This window comes from Myodes glareolus, chromosome 15, assembly GCF_982192425.1.
Source record: "Myodes glareolus chromosome 15, mMyoGla1.1, whole genome shotgun sequence".
Taxonomy (NCBI): Eukaryota; Metazoa; Chordata; class Mammalia; order Rodentia; family Cricetidae; genus Myodes; species Myodes glareolus.
In genome coordinates, this window is record NC_142040.1 from 4706877 (window position 1) to 4729769 (window position 22893).

The 22893-nt window shown below is 38.7% G+C and overlaps 1 protein-coding gene across 2 annotated transcripts in view; it reads right to left on the reverse strand.

Annotated features, from left to right (window-relative positions):
* The window catches only part of Fam81b (family with sequence similarity 81 member B), a 91998-nt gene that overhangs the window by 23497 nt on the left and 45608 nt on the right, over nucleotides 1-22893 (reverse strand). For both annotated transcript variants that reach the window (XM_048424385.3, XM_048424394.3), the window contains exon 6: nucleotides 10510-10639. In XM_048424385.3, the coding sequence (XP_048280342.2) occupies nucleotides 10510-10639 (130 nt within the window). The remainder of the gene's footprint in view (nucleotides 1-10509; nucleotides 10640-22893) is intronic.

Sequence of the window (22893 nt, forward strand, 5' to 3'; positions counted from 1 at the left end):
AATCCAAACCAAGGAGAATAACTACAGACGTAAAAACACAGGCAATACATAATTTCACATCAACAAAACTAAAAGAAGGAACACACACACACACACAAACACAACCACCACCACCACCACTGACAACAACCTTAAAATAACAGGAATTATCAATCATTGTTCATTGATATCACATAACATCAATGGCCTCATCTCCCCCACTATAAAGATTAACAAAATGGATTTGAAAACAGGACCCATCCATTTGCTGCATTCAGGAAACAGAGCTCAATATCAAGGATAAGCATTATTACCTTAGGTTAAAGGATTAGAAAAGATATATTTCAACCAAATGGAGCCGAGAAGGAAGTTGGTATACACAACAAAATAGACTTCAAACCAATATTAATCAAAATATATTGGGAATGAAACTATATAACCATCAAAGGAACATCCATTTCAATTCTCAACATCTGTGCCCAAATACAAAGCCATGTTTGTAAAGGAAACACTACACTACTATAGCTTAAACCATCACTGACCCTCACACACTGGCAGTGGTGGACTTTAATACCCCCACTCTCACCAATAAACAGGTTTCCCAGACAAAAACAAATCAGAGAAATGCAGGATCTAACACATGTTGTGAACCAAATGAACCTAACAGATATTTACAGAATATTTCATTCAAACACAAAAGAACATACATTCTTCTTAGCACAGAACTTGCCTCCCAAATTGACCACATTCAAAGAAAGTCTCAATAGATACAAGAAAACTGAAATAACACCTTGCATCCACCTGACTACACAGATTAAAACTGGATATCATCAAGAGCAGAAAACTTGCAAATTCATAGAAACTGAACAACTCACTACTGAATGATAAATGGGTCAAGATGGAAATAAAGAAATTAAAGACTTTTCGGAATTTAATGAAAATGAACAGAAAACATACCCAAACTTATGGGGCATAATAAAAGCCTTGCTAAGAGAGAAGTTATTAGCACTAAGTGACTACATAAGAAAATTGGAGAGCTCAGACTAGCAACTCAACGGCATGCCCAAAAGCTCTAAAATAAAAAGAAATAAGTATACCCAAGAGTACTGAATGAAATGCAATTATCAAATTGAGAACTGAAATTAATAAAATAGAAACAGAGATAACAGTACAAAGAATCAATGAAACAAAGAGTTGGTTCTTTGGGAAAATCAACAACATAGACAACCCTTATCAAAACTGGAAGACACAAAGAATATCCAAATTAATAAAATCAGAAATGAAAAGAAGGTTATAGCAACAGACCCCAAAGAAATCCAGGAAATCATAAGGACATACTTTAAAAACCTGCATTCCAACCAATTGGAAATTCAGAAGAAATGGATAATTTTCTCATTAGGTATCACTTACCAAAATTAAATTCAGATCACATAAACAATTTAAATAGACCTATAATCCCCAGTAAAACAGAAGTGGTCGTTAAACATCTTCCAGCCTTCCAAAGCCTAAGACCATATGGTTTTACAACAGAATTCTAGCAGACTTTGAAAGAAGAGTTAATGTCAGTACTCTTCAAATTATTCCATAAAGTAGAAACAGAAGGAACATTGCCCGATTCATTTGATAAGGTCACAGTCATCCTGATACTCAAACCATGTAAAGATCCAAAAGAGAAAGAGAATTAAAAACCAATTTTCCTTATGAACATAGATTTAAAAAAAATACTCAATAAGATACTTGCAAACCAAATACAAGAACACACCAAAAATCATCCATCATGATCAAATAGGCTTCATCCCAGAGATGCAGGGATGGTTCAATATAGGAAAATCTGTCAATGTAACATGCAATATAAACAAACTGAAAAACAAAAACTACATGATCATCTCATTAGATGCTGAGAAGGCCTTTGACAAAATCCAGCACCCCTTTATGATAAAAGTCCTCGAGAGACTGGGATACAACGGACACATTAAAGACAATTTACAACAAGTCAATAGCCAACATCAAATTAAATGGAAACTCAAAGAAATTCCACTAAAATCAAGAAAAAGACAAGGTTGCCCACTCTCTCCATATCTTTTCAATATTGTACTTGAAATTTTAGCTACAGCAATGAGACAACTGATGTTCAAAGGGATACAAATTGAAAAGAAGTCAAAGTATCATTATTAGAAGATGACATGATAGTATACATAAGTATACGTAAATATATATATATACACACACATAAGTATACCCCAAAATTCTACCAGGGAACGCCTACAGCTGATAAACACTTTCAGTGAAGTAGCAGGATACAAGATTAACTCATCAAATCAGTAGCTCTCCTATATACAAATGTTCCTGGGACTCACAAAGAAATCAGGGTAACAACACCCTTCACAATAGCCTCAAATAGTATATCTTGGGGTAACTCCAGCCAAAGAAATGAAAGACTTGTGTGACAAAAGCTTCAAGTCTTTGAAGAAAGAAAGATAGATCTCCCATGTTAATGGATCAGTGGAGTTAACCTAGTAAAAGTGCCCATCCAATCAAAAGCAATTCTCAGATTCAATGCAGTCCCCATCAAAATTCTAACACAGTTCTTTATAAACCTTGACAACACAATTCTCAACTTCATATGGAAGCACAAAAAACCCAGAACAGCTAAGACAATCTTAAATAATAAAAGAACTTCCAGAGATATGACCATCCCTCATTTCAAGCTCTACTACAGAGCTGTAGTACTACAAACCACATCATAAAAATGGATATGTTGATCAATGCAACCCAGTTGAAGACCCAGTCATAAATTTACACATTTATGGATACCTGATATTTTTAATATAAAGAAGCCAGAAATATACACTGGAAAAGACAGCATCTTCAATAAATGGTGTTGATCAAACTGAATGTCTGTGTGTAGAAGAATGTGAATAGAACCATGTCTGTCACCCTGCACAAAACTCAAGTCAAGATGGATCAAAGACCTCAACATAAAACCAGATACACTGAATCTGATAGAGGAGAAAGTGGGGAATAGTCTTGAACTCATAGGCACAGGAGAAGATTTTTCTGAATAGAATCACTGTTAGCATAGGTACTAAGATCAACAATTAATAAATGGAACCTCATGAAACTGAAAATCTTCTGTAAAACAAGGAACACTGTCAAACAGACAAAATAGCCTACAGAATGGGAAAAGATTTCTTCTTCTTTTTTTTTTAACCAACTCTACATCTGATAGAGAGCAAATATCCAAGATCTATAAAGAGCTCAAGAAGCTCGATATAAAAAAAATCAAATAATCCAATTAAAATGTAGTAGAGATATAAACACAGAATTCTCAGTAGAGGAAGCTCAAATGGCTAAGAAACAATGACATGTTCAACATCGTTAGTTGATATGGGAGGTGCTGTATCCTGTGAATATGTTTTATTGCCATTCATTAATAAAGAAACTGCTTTTGGCCATTGGCTTAAGAGAGTAAAGCCAGCTGAAAGAGATATATACAGAGAGGAGGTGGAGTCAGGGAGAAGCCATGGAGCCGCCAGAGGAGAAAGATGCCAGCCGCCGGAACTTGCCAGTAGGCCACGAGCCTCATGGTAAAATATAAAATAATAGAACTGGGTTAATTTAAGATATAAGAGAAAGCCAGAAATACAATTAAGCTACTGCCCAAATAATATTGCAAATAATATGGTTTCTGAGTGATTATTTCAGGTCTGGACAGCTGGGAATGAACGAGCAGCCTCCCTCAACAAATGCAGCTGGGAACAAACGAGCAGCTTCCACCCAACACTTAGCCATCAGGGAAGTTCAAAGCAAAATTTATATGAGAGTCCATCTTACACTTGTCAGAATGGCTAAGAGTAAAAACACAAATTAACAACTCATGCTGGCAAGGGTGTGAAGCAACGGGAAACATCTTCCATTCCTGGTGCAAACTTGTACAGCTACTATGAAAACCAGTATGGTAGTTCTTAGAAAATTGGCAGCTGATCTATGTCAAGACCCAGCTATACGACTCTTGGGTATATACCCAAGGGACACTCTGTCCTACCACAAGTACACTTGCTCATCCATGTTCACCACTACTCTATTAATAATAACCAGAAATTGGAAACTACCTAGGTGCCATTTAACTAAAGAATGGATTTAAAAAATATGGTACATTTACACAAGGAAGTATTACTCAGATGTTAAAAATGACATCATGAAATTTGCAGGCAAATGGATACTACTAGAAAAAGAAATCATCCTGAGTGAGGTAACCCAGACTTAGGAAGACAAATATGGTATGTATTCACTTATATGTGCATTTTATCTGTTAAGGAACTGATAGTCAAACTACAATCCAGACCCAGAGAGGTTAGATAAAGAGGAGAGGTATGGGGGATATGGATCTCTCTGGGAAGATTCTTGGCGGGTAGGGATGGGAGAAGGAGGGATCAGGTGGGGAGGGATGGAGGGTTAGAGTGTAGGGAGAGACAGCTAGAATTAGGGGACATTTGGGGACTTGGGAAGAAACCTATTACAATGTAAACTTTCTGGAATCCATGAATGTGACCCTAGAGAGGACTCCTGGTAAAAGAAGATGTGGAGTGTGAACTGGCCATCATTTGTAATCAGACAAGGCTTCCAGTGGTGGGACTAAGTTACATTTGGTCGAATTGTTAGCTGAAGGGGTTATCTTGAGATCCCTAAACAACCCAGGCTTATGCTAGGACGCAAGGTCACTGTCTGAAAACTGACAATGGGGTCCAATTGTTGATGACCATTTCCACACAGCTCTCTGAAAGTAGAGAGGTAGAGCTGGTGGAGGGCATGAAACATCTTCCTCTAGTCTGCATTTTACTCTGTGTATAGTAAAGGTAATCTGCAAGCTCCAGAAAGAGAGGCCTGACACCAACACTTCCACAAAACCTTCCACCCTCAACCTGTCCTGTTTGCATGCTGGGCCGATGGTGGTGCAGGACTTCTGAGGGTAACCAACCAATGTTTGGTCTAACTCGAGGTCCACATCATCAAGAGGAAGTCCATGTCCCCTACATTGCCTGGATGGCCAGGATCCAGGAGACTGGATAGCCCAGAGACCTAGGGTAGAACAGAACAAAACTCAACTGTCCCCGCTAGTCAAAGAAATAATTTCTAATGATATTCTGCTATACTCACAGATCAGTGCCTTGGCCATTTGTCATCAGATGTACTTCTGGCAGCAGATGGGAGCAGGCACAGAGACCCACAGTTTGACATTATATGGAGGCTCTAATTTGGAGGTCTCCACTAGGTCCCTGCCCTTGAAGATCAGGGAACCCCATGGAAGGTGGAGGAAAGACTGTGGGAGCCAGAGGGGATGGAGGACCCCAGGAGAATATGGCCCACTGAACCAGCAAGGAGGGCTCATATGGACTCACAGAGAGTGAGGCAGCAAACAAGGGTCCTGAAAGAGTCTGCACCTAGCCTTCTGAGCATATGTTATGGTTGTTAGCTTGGCATTGTTTGTGGGACTCCTAACAGTGGGAGTGGTTGTGTCTCTGGCCCCTTTTCCTGCTCTTGGGACTCTTTCCGCCTATTGAGTTTCCTTGTCCAGCCTAGAAGTGAGGCCTTCTTCCTTGTCTTTTATCTTTTGTCCTTTTGGCTGTTGTCTCTTGGAGGCCTGCTCTTTTCTGAAGAAGAAAATGGAGTGGGAATGGTTCTGTGTCAGAGGAGAGGTGGGAGTGGGAACTAGGAGGAGTGGAGGGAGGGAAAACTGTGGTTGGATTGTATTGTATGAGAGAAGAATCTGTTTTAAATAAAAACTTACTCACAATTCCAGTTATACTATTGTCCTGCAAATAATAATGGGAAGTATTCCACTTCATTGTCTTTTTGTTGTAACATCTTTAGGTAACAGGCTATCTGATGATATAGCAAAAACATACTATTGACATTAGGTCAATTTTATGATTATATTTCTGTCTTCCTAGTCTATCCTTTCCCCACTATATCCACAGCCTAATGGCCAGTAGCGGAGCTCAGATCCCTAATTGACAATGTGTAAGTGCTCAGATACTTGCTGCATAAGTGTTTGCATGGCTTCAAGGGAAACACATATGGTGGGTATGAGATTTGACCTTCATGATTTCCAGTTAGTGTTCTTTGTTGACCACAGAAATAACTTGTGACATGACTCAAGGCATATGAAATGGGAAACAAGAAGTTTCAGAAGCTTTGCGAAAATTTCTTTATGTACAAGAACTGGATTACAGACAAATGCACAATGATAGCACAAAATTGAGCCTAAACAAATCCCTATGTCAGAGAATGAAACCACAGCTCCTATCACAGATGAGAACTGAGAACCAGCAACTTCCAGCCAGTTGTTCCCCTAGCAAAGAAAGTGGTGGTAATGAATAATGAGTGAATTCACATGGATAAACACCAAGTGAGCAGACAGCCATGGTAAGAGTTATTAATAATTAAAATATGGTAAAAGCATAAGTAGTAAAAATAAAACAATAGACTAATATGTGCATGGCGAGAGAAGAGGAAAAGAGAGCAGGTGAAGAAATATTTATGTTAAACCTTCGCTCAAAGCACACTAGGTAAGAGTTGGACAAATAAACTTTTGAAAAATGAGCAAAATCCACACGAAAGAACTTTGAATCTTACTGATATCCATATAAGCATTAGCTTTTAGGATATATTAGTGATTTAAAATTTTTATTTTATTTTTTATTTGTATGTGTGCATATGTGTGCATGTTTGTTTGTGTGTGTGCATGCCATGTGTGCTAGTGCCCTATAAAGAAACCACAGGAGGATGTGAAACCCCCTAAAATGAGAGTTACAGGTAGTTGTGAACCTGGCCAACACGGATGAGTTTTGTGTGGGGACCTTAACTCAAGTCCTCTGAAAGATCAGTAAGTGCTCTTGACCACTGAGCCATTTCTCCAGTCCTAATAATGGCTTTTAAAAAACAATTACTTGTTCTTTCCTGGTCAAATAAATAAAATGCAAACAAAGACTACAACAAGATGTGAAAAACCAAATTTTACTTGATAGATGTACCATCCCATGACTCGCAAGCAACTTGCAATTGCTCTTTCCTTCTCAGAAACAGTGAGCACCGTGGCCCTAGAGAGAATTTCAGCCTGTTCCAAATGCAATAAAAGCAGAGGCTACATGTACGTAGTATGCTAAGCAGAAATTTGTGGGGCAGAGTACACATGTAGAAACCAAAGTCCAGCCACTTGGCAGAAAAACGGTTTTTAGTGTTTCCCATGCCTCTGACAGCTACTACAGGGGCATATGTGACCCCAGTCTTTGACTGCTGGGCTTAAGAAACAGCAGCGTGTGGTTCCCTTCTGTCACCCTGGTACTAGCTGTCTCTGGGTGCCATTCCTCATGGAGGTGGTTTTCACTCAAGGAACTGACGAAATGCTCTTCATGGCGTCTCTCCTCAATCCTTCCCCCCCTGGCGCTCTTGATGGCGTCTCTCCTCAATCCTTCCCTCCCTGGCTGTTGCACAGAAGTCCTGTTTCTATTCCCCGTCTCATCCAGCTCTCTCCACTATTCCTCACAGATGTCCCCTTAGTGACTCTCTTGCTCAGCTAAATCCTTCTTTGTATTTACTTCTCAAAGGGTCTGGACTAATACAAGTATCAGTGAGAAAACCCACTCTGTAACCGTTTACATTAAATCTAACAAAAGCTTAACACAAAATATCTGGGAAATACGGGACACCATGAAAATACCAAACCTAAGAATAATAGGAATAGAAGACGTCCAACTCTAAAGCACAGAAAATATAATCAACAAAATCACAGAAGAAAACTTTCCCAACCTAAAGAAAGGTATACATATGAAGATACAAGAAGCTTACAGAACACCAAATAAGCTGGATCAAAAAATAGCCCCCTGGGGGAGAAAGGAGGAAAGAGTAGACAGGGAAGAGGAGGGTTGAGGAGAACTTGAGGGAATGGGTTAGTCAAGATGGAGGAAGGACAGAGATGAGAGCAAGAAAGAGGTATCTTAAATGAATGAGCCATTATAGGGTTAGCAGAAACCTGGCTCTAGAGAAATTCCCAGGAATTCACAAGGATAACCCCACCTAAGATCCTAAACAATAGAGAAGGGGGGGCTCAATCATGACTTGCTCTGTAGTCAGACTGATGATTATCTTAAATATCATTATAGAACCTGCTAAAACTTAAATCACTCTTTAAACCCCACACACTAACAGTGGGAGACCTCAACAACCCTCTTTTACCACTGGACATGTCTGCCAGACAGAAATTTAACAGACAAATAAGGGAACTATCAGATGTTATGACTCAAATGGACTTAACAGACATCTGTAGAACATTCCATTCAAACATAAAAGAATAGACCTTCTTCTCAGCACCTCATGGAACCTTCTCAAAAATTGACCACATACTAGGTAATAAAACAAACCTCAACAGATACCAAAAAAAGGGAATAACCCCACGTATTTTATCAGATCACTATGTTTTAAAATTAGAATTCAAAGCAACACTAATTCCAGAAAGCCCACAAAAACATGGAAATTAAACAATGCTCACCTGAAGCATCAATGGGCCAAGGAAGATATAAAAGAAGGAATTAAAATGTCCTAAAATTTAATGAAAATGATCATACAACATACCCAAATTTATAGGACAAAATGAAAGCAGTGTTGAGAGGGAAGTTCATAGCACTAAAGGGCTTCATAACGAAACTGGAAAAAAAAAACCCACACTAGTGAGTTAACAGAACATTTTAAAACTCTAGAACAAAAAGAAGCAAACTCACCCAGGAGGATTAGAGAACTGAAATCAACAAAATAGATGCAAAAGAGGCAATACAAAGAATCAATTAATGAGACAAAGAGTTGGGTTTTTTTTGAGAAAAATCAACAAAATAGACAAACCTTTATCCAAACTAATCAAAATGCAGAGAGAGAAATTCCAAATTGACAAAATCAGGAATGAAAATGGGGACATAACAACAGACATGGAGGAAATCCAGAGAATCATCAGGTCACACTTCAAAGACCTGTACTCCACACAAATAGAAAACTTAAAGGAAATGGACAATTTTCTGAATAAATATCACTTACCAAAATTAAATCAAGACCAGGTAAGCAAATTAAACAGACCTATAGAACTACTAAAGAAAAAGAAACGGTCATCAAAAGTTTCCCAACAAAAAAAATCCCAGGACCAGATGGTTTCAGGACAGAATTTTACAAGATTTTCAAAAAGGAACTAATACCAATACCGTTCAAATTGTTTCACACAATAGAAAAAGAAGGAACATTGCCAAACTCTTTTTACAAGCCTACAATTTCCCTGATATCCAAACCACGCAAAGACATTACTAAGAATCCCTCTCATGAACATTGATGCAAAAGCACTCGATAAAATACTGGCAAACCAAATCCAAGAACACATCAGAAAAATCATCCACCATAACAAGTAGATTTCATCCCAGAGTTACTGGGATGTTTCAACATATGAAAATCTATCAATGTAACCCAACATATAACCAAACTGAAAAAAAAAACTCACATGATTATCTCATTAGGTACTGAAAAAATCTTCAACAAAATACAACATCTCTTAATGATAAAGGTCTTGGAGAGAGAAGAATTTCTCAGAAAATTAGAAAACAACCTACCTCAAGACCCAGCAATATCACTTTTGGGTATATACCCAAAGGATGCTCAATCATACCACAAGGACATGTGCTCAACTATGTTTCATAGTAGCATTGTTTGTCATAGCCAGAACCTGAAAACAACCTAAATGCCCCTAGACTGAAGAATGGATAAGGAAAATGTGATACATTTACACAATGGAGTATTATACAGCAGAAAAAAATGACATCTTGAAATTTGTGGACAAATGGATGAATCTAGAGAACATCAGATTGAGAGAGGTAACCCAGGCTCGGAAAGACAAATATAATATGTACTTACTCATAAGTGGTTTTTAGACATAAAACAATGAAAAACCAGCCTACAATTCACAATCCCAGAGAACCTAAACAACAAAGAGGACCCTAAGAGAGACATACATGGATCTAATCTACATGTGAAGTAGAAAAAGACAAAATCTTCTGAGTAAATTTGGAGCATGGCGATCATTAGAGAGGGTAAATGAGGAGTGAGGAGAAAGGGAATGGAGCAGAGAAAAATATATGGTTCAATAAGAACTATTTAAAAAAAGAATAGTTTGCATGGGAACTCCTTTGCTGTATTGAAGGCAGCCAGCAAGCAAGGAAATGCAGTCATGATGGAAACAGTTCATCCTCACAGTGGAAGCCCTGCCTGACACACGGGAGCACTTATTTGTTGGTTCAGCTGATTGAACTCATAATGTATGTGAATGAGCTTCAGATTAAATTCACTGGAAGTAAAGGGTTATCTTTTCTGACCAGATCTTTTGATGAGCTTTCTGTCAACTTATTGCTAGTAGAAATGTACACAGTAGTTACAACGTAGTGGTTACAAAGTAGTCACCTTACAAAGTAGTCACCTACAAAGCCCACCTCTTTCCATTACCTTCACATCCAAGTTCTTGGAAACCGTTTCTAGAGCAGAAAAGAGTTCTTGGAGTGATTTCTCAACTTGTCGGCACTCGTGCCTGATCAATTGGATGTCTCCGGAAAGCTTCACAATGCTTGAATCACATCTAGTGCCAAGATGGATATCTGTGTGAGATCAGCAAGCTCACGTGATCGTAAACTGTAAGCAGGGTCTGCGCATTCATGTGGCACCCACATTTCCCCATGCTGGCAGATGTGGGGGCATGCAGAGAGTAAAAAGCTAGTGTTGTCACACTGGCCCAGGCACACACTGAGGTGCTGTGGGAGCACTCCAGTGAGTGGAGGAAATGTTACATTTCAGCTATAGGAATTTTTCTTTTCTTTTTTTTTCTTTTTTTTTTAAGACAAGGTCTCACTGTGTACCTCTGGATGGCTTGGAACTTGCTTTGTAGACCAGGCTGGCCCTGAAATCAGAGAGATATAGCTGCTTTTCCTTCCCAGTGCTGAAATTAAAAACATGCACCAAAATGCCTGACTAAAATTGAGTGGTTTTCTTTGTTCATATTTTTATTTATTTATTTTTTAGTGTTTGGGTAATATACTCAGTTACCTTGGGTTAGAAAATTCTAATTTTACCTCTTCTTTATCACATTTTGAATCCACTTTTCCTTCTCAGTCTCAAATGCCAAATTTTCTTTGCCTAGAAAAAATGTCTCAATCAAATGTTCTACTCTATCTTTATAAAACAATATTCAATTCTCTTTGCTTCTAACAAAACTTCTTTCTTTACTTCTTTCTCGATGGCCTGCTGTGTGTAGCTGGGTGGCTCATATCCTCCTCTACTTATTTTCTTCCTCCTCCTTGTTCACTGAGTCTCCTTCTATTTATAAACTCTGCCTGCCAGCCCCACCTATCCTTGCTCTTGACTTGTTATTGGCCGGCCGTTCATCTCTTCATTAGGACTGTCTGGTGTTTTAGACAGGCACAGTAGCACAGAGTTAAGCAAATGTAACATAAACAAAAGTCACACAACTGAAAATAATATTCCTCAACATACTATACATACATGTCATGGTCAAAACTGTGGTATACATTTGTGCATAGGAACTGTAATTTTTTGGAGTAGCAACTCTGCTGCTAATCTGTTAGAATATCCTTGTGTGAATCCATGTTGAATCCCCAAGACTAGACAGGAAGACAAGACTAGACAAGCCACTTGCTTTACCTCCTGTCCACCTCTGCCACCCTCTCCTTTTTCTCTACCTTCTGGTGTGCACAATGGAGGTGGCTGACTAAGAAACTGGTATCAAATTGCCCAGGCTTTGAGTCCTAGCTCTGCTACTTTTTAGATTTGTGATCTGGGATGAGTTTCTTAAAGCTCATGAGCTTTTATTCTCTACATTGTAAAAGAAGAAGTTCAGGGGTCAATGATAAGAAAGTCATTGTTTACACAGGTGCATAGTTTTTCCATCGCCCTACTCCGTTGGCAAATGTGTGGATATGTCTTTGGAAAATGCTGCCTGCTCAACCTTCAGGACTCTTAATGGGCTCTCCTAATAGTGTTACTTCCCAAAGTTAAGGCCAGGAGTGGGCGATGAGTATGGATTATTGAGCCAGTACTTGGCACTGGGAAGCATGTACATGAAGTTTGCAGTTTTATTTATTTATCTGGGAGTTGCCCTGATTATTCTTTCCCCCCAAACTTAAACCCATGTATTCAAGTCCAGGATTGATCAATAGCCTTTAGAGCTGTACTCTTTATTCCCAAGGGCCGTTCTTTGTGCCTATCCTTCTCTAGGATAAATGTGCTTCTGATAATAAAATAATAATGGCATTATTATAAACCATGTTTTCTGAGGCAGGTTGATTTTGTAGATGTAGAGTTCACAGATACGAGGGCTGACTGTGTACTTCTATACTACAGGAAATATTTATATCTAAAATTGTATCAAAAGCCACAGTAGACAGGAATTGCTGACTTTTTACATCTGCACCTCAACTGTTGCCCATATGCCCCCGAAACCCTGATGAAATAAATGTAGATATCTGCTCCTTCAGCATTTTTATAAATACTTTGATCTTTTTAAATGTCAAATTGTATGATACTTGATGTAGGTGGGTCTTTCATTGTTGCTTTCATTGGTCAAATAAAGAGACTGCCTTGGCCTTTGATAGGACAGCATCTTAGATAGGCAGAGTAGACAGAACAGAATGCTGGGAGAAAGAAACAGAGTCAGGTAGACACCATGATTCCCCTTCCTGAGATGGACGCTGGCTAGATTCATGCTAATAAGCCACAACCTCATGGTGGCATACAGATTATTAGATATGGGTTAGTCAAGATGTGAGAGTTAGCCAAGAAGAGGCTAGATATAATGGGCCAGGCAGAGTTTAAATGAATACAGTTTCCGTGTAATTATTTTGGGTGTAAACTAGCCAGGGAGCCGGGATCCCAGTGGGAACGCAGCCCGCTGCTCCTTTTGCAACAGGTACTTGACCTGTATTCTATAACTGAAATTTTATAGTTATTGGATTTTCATTCTACATTCCTTAGCAGACATTTTATGTTCCCACCTCCCTATTCTTCTTTTAATTTTAATTTATTTCTTGGTTTCTCAGATTTTAATAGAAGAGCTCAGACATATTCAAATACTTAAGTATCTAAAGAAGGCTGTCTGCTCCCACATTGTGGAAGAATGACTTAACACAATATTTTTCTTCTATTTATGATCTGTGTAGAAGGGCTCAGGTGCATTTCATTCTTCTGATGGTGCCTGTCTCCCTGCCACCCCTGGGAAGGTCTGCAGTCTTTTGGGGACACTTGTCTTTTTGTCATCTGTGGGAAGGTCATGTTTATTCAAATATGATAGGTATTGCTCTATTCTTTTCAGGATCATTTCATATTCATGTAACTTTTTAAAAGTACATTGTTATAATTTAAATTTTGTTTTTGATCTCTCTTTGGGTGTAAATTATAAGTCAAATTTTACCATAGAGTAAATAACCAATAAAAATTACAGCTAATATAGGGTGAACACTAGCTGTTTCAGGCATCTCATGGATGTTAACGAGGTATCTCCCACAGGTGAGACTGGCCTTGCCTCTTCTTGCCCATCCGAGTTCTCTCTGAAGACAAAGCTGAATATCTTTAGAGAGTTTTGTGGTATCACACCTTTGATATTGATGTAGAGATTTGAGTAAAATAATTAAACTTCCAAAGGCCATTCCAAATGCTCAGAAGATTTGCAACTCCAAGACTTCTTGCTATGCCTCATCCTAATGGTTTCATCTTTCAAAGAGAAAATAACTTCATTGCAGATTTAATGCTGCCTTACACAGGACCAACATATAAGTTCATGCAGCTTTTATTTGCTTTTAGTTTATTTGATATTGGGAGGCTTTTAGTTTGAACTCTTGCTTTCTATTTCTGGGCAAGTCCCTTCATGAGGTTTATTCTCCAACCTTTTTTATCTATCTATTTATCTATCTATCTATCTATCTATCTATCTATCTATCTATCTATCCATCCATCTATCCATCTACCTACCTATTGTCTATCTATCTATCATCTCTATCTAGCCATCCATCTAGCAGGAAATTCATCAGTATGGATAAAATCACTTAACCAATATCTTTGACAAACACCACATTATATTAAAGGTGGGATGGTATGGGAGGTCCTTCTGTGTGTTGCTTTTTGCTTTTCTTGGTTAATGAATAAAGAAACTGCCTTAGCCTGTTGATAGTGTAGAAGTTAGGTAAGTGGGGAAGACAGAATTGAATGCTATGAGAAAGAAGCAGTGTCAGAGAGCTACCATGGAGCCTCCAGAGACAGACGCTGGGAATTTTACCCAGTAAGCCACAAATTAATAAAAATGAGTTAAACTAATATGTAAGAGTTAGCCAATAAGAAGGTAGAGCTAATAAGCCAAGCAGTGATTTAATTAATACAGTTTCTGTGTGTTTATTTTGGTTCTGAGTGACTGGGATGAACAAGCAGCCTTTCTCCTACAGATTGGTGGGCCAACATGGTGGACTAAATCCATGTAAAACCTGAGAGGGCTTAAAAAAGAATTCTAGACACAAAAATCAAAGTTTAGCCACATTTTTTCCAGCTGGTGGCATGCCACAGCTCTGTTAAGAGAGGTTTTCCTGATTCAGCCATTAAAAAAAAAAGCCGTGTGGTTTTAAAACGTGGCTTCCTGGGCATGCTGCCAGCATAAACTCTGGCTATGGAACATTTGAATGGTATTTGTGGGCTCAGATGTTTGTGTGCCCACTTAGGGTCAGGAGGAAAGTAGCTGAGACCATGACCATGGCTCAGCGCTCCCTGCCTGGGCAGGCAGGCAGTGGGATCAGGTCTACTAGGTGTGCCCAAGGAGGAGAACATGGGGGATTCCTGCTGCCATACACAGAGATATTTCCAGGCTGTGCAGTGTGCTGCATGGCAGATTTAGCTATTACTCAGATAAAAAGGGTTTATGTGCTCCAAGCTCACTCTTGGGGTTGGAGTGCTGAGCGCAGCTCCTGCCTGGCTGCCCCAGAGCTGGCAGTGGTGGTGCTTTTACCATTTTAAAAGTGGAGAGAGGCGGAGCCGGCATCCAGAGCAGCTGCAACCGAGCTGCTTACCATTTTAAAAGCTCTTCAAGACAGTAGAGAATTACAGATAACACATCAAGGACAGATTCAGATATAAAAGAACTCAAATGGGTCACAGTGTTGGATAAATTTATGTAACTTGGGACAGAGAAGAAAAAGAGTATAAAGAGTTATAAAAAAAGCCAATGGTTTGAAAAAGGGTAAAGAGCTAGAGTACAGATAATCATAGACTAAAAGGAATAAAGAAAAATCATCCTGTAAAAATGGAAATTTCACAGAGAGTATGGATTATGTATATTATTGCGTTTTCTTTGAATTTTTGACTGTGAAGGAGCTAAGTACAGAGAGACATTTCATTGTATGGGCTGTTAAGCTAAATTAGCATATATGTTCTAAAAGTATTATGACATCCAAAATTGAGTCCAAGGATATGTTGCTTTGGAAAAGAGGTTTTTCTTTTGTAAGATGAGAACCTGTGGATTGCTTCCAGACAAATATGGTTTGATGGACCAAGACCCCCTGAAAGGTCACTGTGAACACCCCTAAAATAGCCTAAAAATTACTTTGCTCAATAAACAGCAGGAAAAAGTTTGGAGAGAAAAAACTACACCAATATTCCCAAATATTGTCTCTAAATATTGTCTCTAAATATGCCATAGAGATGAATAATTTGTATTCTATGGATTTTGCTTACAAATTTAAGGTCAATTTTGTTGTATGCATATTTCTGCTCTTGATTAAGGTATTATGATTATGTAGTTCATTGAAAAATGTATAATTAAAAATACAGGTTACTAGATAATCATCTATAATAGTCAAGCTTGTAGTCATGTTAGATTTTCTAGATGTTTAGAGATATATTTCAGTTAGATAGGCTATTCAAATCTTTCAGAGACCTTCAGATTATGGTATTTAAAATGTTTAAGTGTAGTAATGAGAAGTGACGGGCTGCTTCCCACTGCCAAGCTCCTGGCTAGTTTATCCGAAATAATTACACAGATTACTGTATTCATTTAAACACTGTCTGTCCATTAGTTCTAGCCTCTTATTGGCTAACTCTCACATCTTGATTAACTCATTTTTAATAATCTGTGTAGCACCATGAGACTGTGGCTTACCAGCAAGATTCTAACCTATGTCCATCTGGGGCTGGAGAATCATGGCATCTGCCTGACTGCTTCTTTCTCCCAGCATCCTGTTCTGTCTATTCCACCCACCTAAGGGCTTGCCTATTAAAAGGCCAAGGCAGCTTCTTTATTTAACCAATGAAAGTAACACATAGACAGAAGACCCTCCTACACTATTTTCCCTTTTTCTGTTTAAACAAAAAAGAAAGGCTTTAACTTTAACATAGTAAAATTACATATAACAGTTATAAAGCAAGAATTACAGTTACAATATTTATACCTATTTTACCTTTTATTATAACAATGAAAACTATAACCATCTATCTATTCTTCAACTTCATCAAAGACTCCAGAAGGATATAAAATTATCTAAGTAAACAAGAAATAAGCAACATCCAAAACTCTAGAAATGACAGAGACATCTCGCTGCCTGGACTGTCACCCCAAATTTTTTTGTACTGTTGGGGCATCCATCTTTGGCCTTTAGGCCCATAGTATCCAGCAGACATTTCCATGAAGCAGGAAAATTCAAAGACAGTTCAGTCACTTTTTTCTGTGTCCTACAGAATGTCTCGCAAATTCTTTTATGAAACAGGAACCCCAAAGGATCATCTCACCTTTTGGCAAATTTAACAGTCTTCTCTCTGTGGGTTCTTTATGTCCAGTTTATGCAACAGTCCAGGCAAGAGCAGTTTCTTGCCCAAATGGCTATCAAACTCCATAAGGAGCCTCTTTGATGCCCCTCTTCCTTTTGAAGTAGCTGGTGCTGCCAGGAGCAGACATGTCCTATTGTCATGAAAACCCTGTTATTAAAACATTAAATGCTATATTCTGTAATCTTTGAAAGATATGAAGAATGCCTATTTAACTGAAATATATCTCTATATATCTAGAAAATCTAACTAACATGACTACAAGCTTGACTATTATTGATGATTATCCATTAACAACCTATATTTTCTAATTATACATTACATTTTTAAAATGAACTACACAATCACAATACCTTAATCAAGATCAGAAATACATATACATATAACAAAATTGTCCTTAAAATCCATACCAATGCAAATTATTCATATCTATATCATATCCCCCTTTAAATGTAAAAGAACATTTATAAACAATATTTGGGAATATGGACATAGTTATTTCTCTCCAAACTGCCTCATGCTGTATGGGGGCACTGTTAATCAGGTCTTTCCTGGTATATCCTGTTTGCTAGGGTCCTCTCAGTCAGCAGTTGAGCAAAATAATTTTTTGAAGATATTCACAGCAACCTTTCAGGAGAGCATGGTCTATCATACCATATTGGGATAGAAGCAATCCACGGGGTCTCATACTCTGTGAAAACAAAAGAAGACCCTCTTTTCCAAAGTATTATATCCTTAGACCCAAATTTGGAAGTCATGATACCTTTAGAACATACATGTTGGATCATCTTAGCAGCCTACACAATGAAATGTCTCTCTGTATTTAGCTCCTTTACAATTAAAAAATTCAAAGAAAATACAATCTACAGAATCCAAACTCTCTCTAAATTTTCCATTTTTACATGGCTTATTTTTATTTCTTTTAACCTATAACTTTCTGTACTCTGTCTCTTTAAAGACTATACCCTTTTTTAAGGCATTAACTTTATTCTCTATATTCTTTTTCTTCTCTCCTCCAAGCCTATGTATGTCTAACACTATGACCTGTTTTAGAGGTCTTTTATGTCTGAATCTATCCTATTGCATTGTTTGTAATTTTTTACTGTTCAGGAGCACTTCTTAAAATGCTGAGTGCTTCTAAAACACTTTAGCTTGCAGCACATAGGAGTAATATGGTACCACCTGTTTCCTGCCCAGTCTAAACCTTAACTGCACTGTTATTATGATAATTATGACAGTTCCTGCCTAAGATCAACACAGTTCAGCATGGTGGAACAAAGCCGGAGCTGCTCCTGTCTCAGAGCAATTTGGTGGCCCTGAGCCACGCACAGTTCCAGGCACACAAGTCCACATTGCCATCAAACAAGCTGTAGCATTTTACTCACAAAACCCCATTCAAAAGCTCTGTCTCCCACAGGAGCCAGAGGTCGTGCTGACAGCACAGCCCAGAAACTGATATTTCAAAACCACCACTTTCTAATAGACCTGATTCCACTGCCTACTCAGGCAGGAAGAGCTAAGCCATGGGCATGGTCTCAGCTACTTTGTTCCCAACCCCGAGTGAGTGCACAAACGTCTGGGCCCACAAATGCTCCATAGCCACAGATTGCACAGGTGGCAGGGCCTAGAAAGCCACACTTTAAAATGGCACAGCTTTTTTTTTTGTAAGGCTGCTGAGTCAGGAATTCCCTCTGTGGCACCCCACACACAAACAGCAAAAATCTGTGTTAAACTCTCTATATATTTGTGTCTAGAATTTCTTTTAAAGTCCTCTCAGGTTTTATATGGCATTAGATAACCATGCTGGGCAGCCAATCTGTAGTAAAAAGGAGCTGCGGACCACTTCCCGCCACCTGGCTCCCGGCTAGTTTACTCAAAATATTTACATGGATTATTGTATTAATTTAACCACTGCCTGGTCCATTAATTCTAGCCTCTTATTGGCTAACTCTCACGTCTTGATTAACCCATTTTTAATAATCTGTGTAGTACCATGAGACTGTGGTTTACTGGCAAGAGTCTAACCTACGTCCATCTTGGGCCAGAGAACCATGGCATCTGCCTGACTCTGCTTCTTTCTTCCAGCATCCTGTTCTGTCTACTCCACCCACCTAACGGCTGGCCTATCAAAAGGCCAAGGTAGCTTCTTTATTTAACCAATGAAAGTAACACATAGACAGAAGACCCTCCTACACCATTTAAGAACTTTGGACTTTTCATGACAGTGAGACACATCTGCAGCACCAAACTAGTTCAAGAGGAAGATGGGCATTGAAGAGGCTCCTTGTGGAGTTGGTTAGTCATTTGGGCAAGAAACTGTTCTTGCCTGGACTGCTTAACTGGACATGCAAGACCTGCAGAGAAATGATTGCTGAACTTATCTAAAGGTGAGATGATCCTTAGGGGTTCCAGCTTCATGAAAGAGTCTGCAAGGCATTCTGCATGATACAGAAGAAAGTGACTGACAAACTGCTAATATAGGCAGAACTGTCTTTGAAATTTTCTGCTTCATGGAAAAGTCTGCTGGATATTTTGGGCCTGTAGGCTGAAGATGAATGCCCCAATGATACAAAAGAACATTGGGTGACTGTATAGGTAGTGAGATGTCTCTGTCAATTTTAGAATTTTAGAAGTTGCTTGATTGCACTTCCTGCTTACTCAAGTAATGTTATTTCCCTTCTCGAATCTTTGATGGGGTTGAAGACAGGAGAGTTGTAGTTACTTTCCTCTATGACTTGGCCAAATTATTAATTATATAAGACTTAAACTCATTAGTATAGGATAATTATTGAATATATTTGTTCTTATTGTATATAATTTTGTATTAGGCTTAGAACTCTCTTATTTAAACAAAAAGAGGAGGTGCTGTAGCCCTTAAGTTACCTGCCCATTGGGGTGTGGCCTCTTATACTATTTATGCTGATGTAAAGCATGTGTCCAGCCTCTTTTCTGGCTGCGTGATTTGATTGCTCTTCTCCATTCCAGCAGAGGATATTGTTTTGTGAGTCTACTCCTAAATAGATAACCATCTATTATTCTCAATTCTGAGCTAGTGTGGAATTTCTTTTAAGCATCCTTCTTTAGTGGGAATATTGTTTTCCTTATAAATTTTCCATTAGCTCTGAGATATTGATGGAGACATGAGCAAAATATCTTTAATCTGTCTTCTCTCAACCTTTATTCTCAAAGTACGTGATTATTGCTTTTAATCACCCGTAAAAATGATTTATCATTTTTTAAAATCCAAGTTTGCCCTGTAGTCCTAAAGAGCCAAACATGATCACCCACAGGTGCTGCTAAAAGTCATAAGTCCTGTCCACACTCAGCCTTCTCTGTGAGCCCTGTGCACACTCAACCTTCTCCATGAGTTTTGTGCACACTCACCCTTCTCTATGAGCCCTGTGCACACTCCCCTTCTCTGTTTTGCTCTCAAGATATCAGGGGAGAGAACATCAGAGGAGGCTATACAACAGAAACAGAAGCATTGAGCTTTTAAACTACGAATACATTGTGGCAGAGAAGGAGAAATTCAAGGAATTGGAATGGTAATTAAGTATCAACTATTAAAACTAAATATCGAGGCTGATTTATGTAATAGTAAAGTGTTTGCTAAGTATTATGTTAAAATAATTAACAACTTTACATATGCCAAAATACTAATTGGAATTAAAATCAGTGCTTATGGAAAGACAATAATCAAGATGACCTAGCTCATCTGTTAGTCACGTTTCTGGCAAAAACACAGAAAAGAAGCAGGAGAGGGAGAGTAAATTTATGTCTGATGGCTTCTAGCCAAAGTTTTTCTGAGTTAACCAAATAGATTTCAGAAGGTTTCTATAAAAATTAGACAGTCAAGAAAAAATATGACCTTGCCCTGAAGTTACTAAAGCTTGAGAATGGAAGATTCAGAAAATGTTGGTGACAATAGGTTTGGCGGGTAAGTACCTGTATAAGCAGGTCCTTGAGAGGGGGAGGTGAGGGATCAGTGGTTTCAGCAGCCTGGGACACACAACAAGATTGTCTAGGAAGAGAGAAGTGTGGGGGCAGAAAGAAAGGAAGCAGAAAGAGCATGCACCAAAATAAATAAATAAATAAATTTAAAATCAAATTAAATTGGAGCAAAGGAAAAAGAATGTCATATCTTCTTGATGTTATTCTCCTGGGCTTTGTTACTTTTTAAAAATTCTCTGTGTTTGTGTGCGTGCGCGTGTGTGTGACACAGGCACCGAGGTTCGCCTGTGGAGATTTAGAAGTCAGTTCTCCCCTTGCACTCTGGGTCTTAGCACTTAATCTCAGGTCTCCAGGCTTTCACTGCGGACACCTGTACCCAGTGAATCATCTCTTAGCCCTTGGTTACTTTGAATCCATTTGTTCTTTGACTTATATGCAAACCAGAATTTATAAGAACAAAATAACAGACTTTTAAGTGTTATCATTACAACACCAAACTGAATCAAGTCACATTTTATTCAAAGAGAAGTGTTTGATGCTTATGTTTTTCAAAAATAATATTTAAGTAGGGCCTTAAGTTCACTGGTGATTATCTTATTAATTCCATGTATAACTCATCCAAATCTAAAAGTTCTTTCATATCAGATATTGTCTAATAAATATATAGAAGGAAATGTGAATATTGTATTCCTTTACTTGCATATAATATACAATATCTGCAGTCCCTGGGTTGTCAGTTAAATTTTTCTTTGATGACTTTCTAACCAGAGTCTTACTTCCGGGACAGACTGAATTTTCAGAGGGATGCAGTGACACTTCCGAACTGCAGAGTCTCTGCTAGTGCCACACAGTTATCTGCTATAGTGCAGTTACCTGTGCTGGAGGACAGCACATGTCCTGGGCTCCGCACCTACCCTACCCTTCCACTGCCCTTTGGAGCACCTGTGCATCCTGGTTAAGATCCCACAGACTTCCCAGCTGTGACAGTGTTTGAGACCTTCTGCTTCTTTATCCCAACTGCCTCTGCTGAATAACGGGGAACAGGTATTCAATGAAACCTGAGACAAAAAAATGGGTATTTTTTCTAAAAATTTTGACATGTATTTCTCTGTTCTAATTAATGTTGATTCATGTAGTCATCCCATAGAGTCTATTTTCCTGTGTGATTTAGTTCGGGTCCTACTACCTCTACCCTGCATTGCTGAATAAATTCTGCGCCCTCTTTCTATATGTTCTACCAATTATTCAGGTATTATTAGAATGCCACAAAATATACCATCCTCTTACCAAAAATCCTCGATTTCTATTTACTACCTTCCACATGAAGTTCAATCCCTTTATTTCAGCCCTCAGGGTCCCTTGTTTTTCAACTTTGGTTGTTTCATTAGCATTATTTCTCATCTTTTCTTAGATGCATACCCCAGAATATCATAACCAGAATACTCTCCTCCTGGGTAGGTTTTGGAATACGCCTCAGCAGACCTCCCTTTCTTCTTTTCCACACATTTCCCCTCTTGTGTGAAATGTCTTTTCCATCTTTCTTAGTTCATTACTGCAGATCTTTCAAAACTCATCCTGAGTATTGGATCCTTGGAGCAGCCTCTTCTGCTCAGTGTGGTTTCAGCATGGTTGTGGCATCCAGGCATTCAGGACGGTGGCATCCAGGCATTCAGGATGGTGTTATCCTCATTGCGGGCAAGCTGTTGACAGAGGTGTTTCTGCCAGGTGCACAGGGCAGAGCTGCTGAGGGACAGTGCTGCTGAGTCTTAGCTGGGCATGTGGTAAGTGGTGAATGATTTGGATGCGTTGTGGATTTTGTCTTTAGTTGTTTTGAGACTGGAACTCTGAAAGTCATGAAGTTCACTGTGTAGAACAGGCTGTGCTTGAGCTCACAGCTCCACCTGCTTCTCCCTCCAGAGTTCTGAGTATGAATAGATTTTTATTTAATTGACAGACTAGATACCCTAGGATTCTCTGATTTAACTCTGTATCCTCCCAAATCTAAGTGTTGTCAGTGTGGTAGCATTAGCTGAGGCAACTGACAGGTGTTAGACAACTGGAGCGCCTCCC